Source organism: Manis javanica, chromosome 17 (assembly GCF_040802235.1).
Source record: "Manis javanica isolate MJ-LG chromosome 17, MJ_LKY, whole genome shotgun sequence".
Classification (NCBI taxonomy): domain Eukaryota; kingdom Metazoa; phylum Chordata; class Mammalia; order Pholidota; family Manidae; genus Manis; species Manis javanica.
This window is the reverse complement of record NC_133172.1, coordinates 53,027,987-53,033,033: the sequence shown is the minus strand read 5'-3', so window position 1 is coordinate 53,033,033 and position 5,047 is coordinate 53,027,987. Positions and strand designations below refer to the sequence as shown.

The following is a 5,047-nucleotide window of genomic DNA, read 5'->3' as shown; positions in this document are numbered from 1 at the left end:
TTCATTTTGTTTGCTTAATAAAAGTCAGAACACATTTTGTAGTAGTTAATGCCATAGTAAGAGCATGTAATTGCCACCTCTATAAAAGAAATATTCCCTGCCCACTTAAAAAAACTATAACTTTATTAGCACCCACCTTGCAAAACAGACTTGGGAAGTGGTCTGGAGTCATAGGGGCATAGGACAACTCAGACAGCACGTCCACAGCTCGAGGACCGATCAGATTGAGGGCTAAACAGAAAAGAACAAGATGTCTGGCACCTCCAGGTGAACAGCTAGGCCAGTGGAAAAGGTTTGTTCCAGACTTGCTCATTACAGCCAAGGGTGAGGTCGTGAAAGCATACCTTTGCTTAGGCAATCTGAAGGTGGATGCTAAGCACCCTGATTCTGGCACACACACTTCTCCTGACAGGCCTGCTAAATGCAGCTACCACCTGCTGGCACGCAAGACCTGGCTGGGGTCTCCTCTACCTCATACACAGGCAGACAGTGTTTCATAGCCTGCTTTGCAGTGAGATTGGGATCATGAGACCAAACCCTGGCCAAAGAGATAGGAGCCCACTTCCAGAGCTGGCTACAAACTCGCTGCACAGTTTCCACTGCCTTCCTCTTCCCACTGTGGCTACATGACAGCAAATGCCCCAATTCCAAATCAGTACCGGAGGAGAGCTGCCCACACACCCTGGAGTCAGTCATGTTTGTGATAGAAGCTTGTGCTAATCATACATCATTCTACCACATATGGGCTAAAAAGAGGTTCAATAACATTCTATAGTTTCCCACTCTGGTAACAAGAAATTAGTCATATTTGCAGCTACAGTGAATTGAGAATAAGGCCTGGTGGGGGCACAGGGCTAGAATCAGTAAAGGGAGGTAGGGGTTAAACCTGGAAAGAAGAGGTAGAAGAGGAGGGACTGATGAAGAATCAGCGAATTAAGGTATCCTTAAAAACTGCTAAATCATTTTTAAAAAGCTAAGCCGAAATTTTAAAGAAAATAATACTTTTGTAATAAATGTAAAAATACTTTAAAAATGGTTTACTCATTCATTCAACAAATATTTGCACTCCTACATGCTGGCTGTAAGGGATACAGCAGAGAACAAATCAAATGGAAACTGAAGCACTAATTCATTCCACACCCCACTTACAGAAACATGGGCAAGTATTAGGGTTCAGTTTTCTATAACCAGAGATCCTCTTCTGTGCTTCTAATTCTGAACCTCATTTTTGAAAGTCAAATATAAATACATTTTGAAAGACAAATCTGGACTGGCTGGCCTTTCCTTACTCAGCTGAGCTCAGAGGGCTGCATTACCAGTGTATTTCCAGGTGACGTCCTCCAGAAGCAGGTTGCTGTCTCTGGGCATGTGCTTCTTGAGCCAGGCCCAACAGTGGACCTGCTGGTCAGTTGGAGAAATCATGAAGAAACTGAAAGCGAGACCCAAAAGAAATCACTACCAGGCAGCAGAGAAAGGCTTGGGAAGCATTTAAGTTGTCAGGGAGTCTCAAAACTGAGCAGAACACTAGCACATGATCTCTTACATAATCTGGAGGGTCTCTTTTTTTTCCCTGATGATTTATTTTTGTATGGGGCTGCTAATGAACTGGTCGTGAGTTAATGACATGGTTTTTTGGTCCTGGATGTAGAGTTAGGGTTTCCTGGGAAAGTGCAGTGGCAGGAGCAGAGTGGGTTGGCAGGGAACCTCACCTGCGCTTGCTCAGGCGCGCTATGCTGCAATCGTTCTCATACCCTCCACCCTCGTTGAGCATGCCCGTATGTACGATGTGGCCCACAGGCACATCAAGGTCGTTGGAAAAGAGGTACTGCAGGATCTCTAATGCCTGGTCCCCGGTGGACTGCAGGGTGAGGGAACAAAGCAGAGAGTGAGCATGACAGCATCTGGCTGGGTCACACGGCCTGATGAGCATGGTGGTCTGCCAGAAGATTCAATTAGCCAGAACCCAGGCAACACTACTGCAGCTTTTCTCCACAGCAAGAAGCTCCAGAGAAGGCCAGCTGTTGACTCTAATGATATATGGGCCTCTGCAAGCAGATTACAAACCAGAAACAAAGAGCTAAAAATTCAGAAAAATTTTCTAATACAGATAAAACACTGACATATACCAGAATTCTTAAATCATCTGTTTTGAAGTGACAGATGAGAAACAGGAGGCATTCAATAAATGTGCAGGCTCCTAATCTGTTATCTTGGCTCCCAGATACTTACTGTTATTTCAAACTTTGTGAAAGAGGACATGTCGATGACACACACCGCTTCCTTACAGCACTTGACTTCAGACTCCACAATGTCAAACCAGTCTGGCTTATAGAAAGTCTTGCTCTGCTCAAGTGCCAGGAGGTCTACAGGACAAAATAGGAGAAAAGGAAAAGGGAAGGAGATTTATATTGGAAGATCTCCCTATATAGTTTAGTATAGCATAGCAGTTTTTATTTGTCTTCCCAGGAACACATTCTAGCTATATACATTTAGAAATATGTTTTATTAATTCTCAGAGCAGAAAAAAATAGGACAAAAATGAGAATGTAGCTTCTTACCCTTGTCTGGTGGCACAAAGTACTTTGGCCTCTCAAATCCATGTTTCTCCATCCACCTGGCTCCTTGGGCATCCAGCCGGTCATAGAGAGGAGACGTGCGTAACTGCCTCCCGGTCTGGAAGTCCCAACGAGGAACCTTCAGATCGTACAGCAGAGCTAGAACAGGCAACAGTCTCTGAAAGCCCAGACCACAGAGCTGAGCCCCAGTATCCACTGGGCTCTGAAGTGGTTCCTATTCTAAAGAACATGCTTTCCAGCCTCATGTGGCCAATTTGCCAACCAGCACCCAGGATAACAGGCGTGCTCCAGAAAAAAAGAATAGTTCTACAAGAGCTGGTATCGTCCCTCCATAGAGCTGTATAGCTATGCGTCACATAACAACTCTAGGTCTTTGTTCACAACTGTCATTCCAAATTAGTGGTAGAAACAATGGGAGAAAGGTCGGAGTTCTAAACCTTGCTAAGCTCCACAGCAGAGATGAAGGTTGTATCTAAGTGGGACACAGGTGGTTACAAAGGATGAAAAAAGGGCACTTGATTCTTAGATCTTGTTGGGATCTCACACCTGTTACAGACATTTCCTCTCTAATATTTAATCAATTTCTGAAGTGAAAGGGCACCTAGCATACCTTGATTTGGTGGCTCTGAAATCTGACAGGTTGCATAGTATTGTCCCAGTAACATTATTCACATAACAAAGCTAGGGTTAGAATTCATTTCTCCTAATGTCCAATCTGCAACAGCCATGAGTAAATAGCCAGAAAGAGTGTGATCTCTAGTCCCTTTCAAAGAGAAGACCTGACCTCACACCATTCCAAATACAAGGTACGTCAGGAGGTAGGGAGGCTGGGAGACTGAAGAGAAGGAAGCAATGCTGGTCTCCTTATATTGGGACAGTTTGTCAATCTCCTATGGTCCTTTATGTTCTGCTTTCCTCTTCCCCATTTCCTACCATGCCTGCAATTTCTATTTTATGTCAGAGAAAGGCCACCAAAAGTGTCATATCCTCCAGAAGAAACTCAAGTTCAATTACTATTTGCACAGGTTCTAATGTAACTATGGATGAGGAACTCTAGATTTATGACAGTTCAACATTTAAACCAAAATATTTCTTACAAATAAAAAACCTTTTAAGTTATACATATTGCTGCCAGGTCCTTTATTCCCCACGCATATGAGCTCTCTGCCTCTGGCCAAAAGTCCGTGCACAGGTGTTGAAAGGCCTCACTGTGAGCAGTACCTCCAGCTACCAAACCAGCAACTCATTCTTAATCATGAACAGTGGTCACGGCCAATGCAGAAACTTAGTCCTGCGCATCAATATGTCAAAAATATTTAGACATATTCTGGCCAAGTCACAGACCAATTCCTCAGTATAGGAACATGAAATCACAATCTGATTTGGATCAATTCTTAATAAAAACTGTCCCTAAGGGCTTATTAGAAAATAAATCAGAGGCAGAATAACAAATTAAACCTCAAATTAAAATGAAGAGGCCAATCATTCAAAGTTGTAGGGAAACAAGAACAAGGAGAAAGCAGAAATGTATGTACTATGTTCACAAAGAAGTGGTTTCCTATCTTCCTAGCATATAACATATTAATGACAAAAATCACTCAGAGAAGCATGAAGCTTTGAGAATAACTTGGCAAATTCTCTGCCTTGGAAAGTAAACCATGGCCTCAGCTACCAAGTGGGGAGCTGGCACACTCTCTGACAGCCTCTCTGAGCAAAGCAGCATGCAGACGCCGCTAGGAATACATAGAAGTTGCTGCTGGCAGTTTGGCAGGAGCTATGCTGCAAGTCCTGTTCTGCTTCACGCTGCAAGAGCTACATGAAGTGCCATACCTTACAGAAAACATTCCGTAAGTACCACTCGGGGCACAATGACCCACACAGGCCTGAAAAGTCAACACCATAAGCCCACCATGCAGCAATTACTAATGACTACGGAGAAATCTGCTCCTCTGAATGGCAGGACAAGCCCCAAACAAGGCACTTCAACTAGGTGCAAGTGGAATAGGTTTCACTTACGCATGACTTCCATGACCCGGTGGCGCAGAAAGGTACGGCTGCTCTGGAGAGCTCCAAAACGCTTCAGGTCTAATTCCCAGACGTTTTCTGAGGGATACCCGTGCACCATCCATTCAGCCAGGTACCTGTTTAGACGTGGGGAAAGGTATTGGGCCTCAGATGTGACACTCAGCACTACACTAGGACTCAAGAACCACCCGAATCCAAGATCCTTTCACATCACAGACAAGTGGGGCAATCCTGGCCCCCAGAAGAAATACACCTGGATCCATCTACTGCTCTCACAAGACCACTATGAGGATTTTAGTTCGAATAAGATTCTCTAGAAATGTTTTAAGACATAAGCCCTGTCTATGAGGAAGTAATAAGATATGCATACAATAAATGTACCCTAATTTATACATCCTGTGAGTTAAAACAGTCACCTCATAGGGGTATATAGTTGTCTGACCACA

General features: G+C 43.9%; 1 protein-coding gene across 7 annotated transcripts in view; it reads right to left on the bottom strand.

Annotated features, from left to right (window-relative positions):
* PDPR (pyruvate dehydrogenase phosphatase regulatory subunit) overlaps positions 1-5,047 on the bottom strand; it is a 47,825-nt gene that overhangs the window by 18,283 nt on the left and 24,495 nt on the right. For all 7 annotated transcript variants that reach the window (XR_012126764.1, XM_073226184.1, XM_073226183.1 and 4 more), the window contains 6 exons: positions 4,593-4,717; positions 2,559-2,714; positions 2,230-2,363; positions 1,710-1,858; positions 1,317-1,429; positions 137-231 (listed from right to left, as the gene is read on the bottom strand). Coding sequence is in view for 6 of the 7 variants with exons in the window: in XM_073226184.1 (XP_073082285.1) it covers positions 137-231; positions 1,317-1,429; positions 1,710-1,858; positions 2,230-2,363; positions 2,559-2,714; positions 4,593-4,717 (772 nt within the window). In the remaining variant the exon portion in view is untranslated. The remainder of the gene's footprint in view (positions 1-136; positions 232-1,316; positions 1,430-1,709; positions 1,859-2,229; positions 2,364-2,558; positions 2,715-4,592; positions 4,718-5,047) is intronic.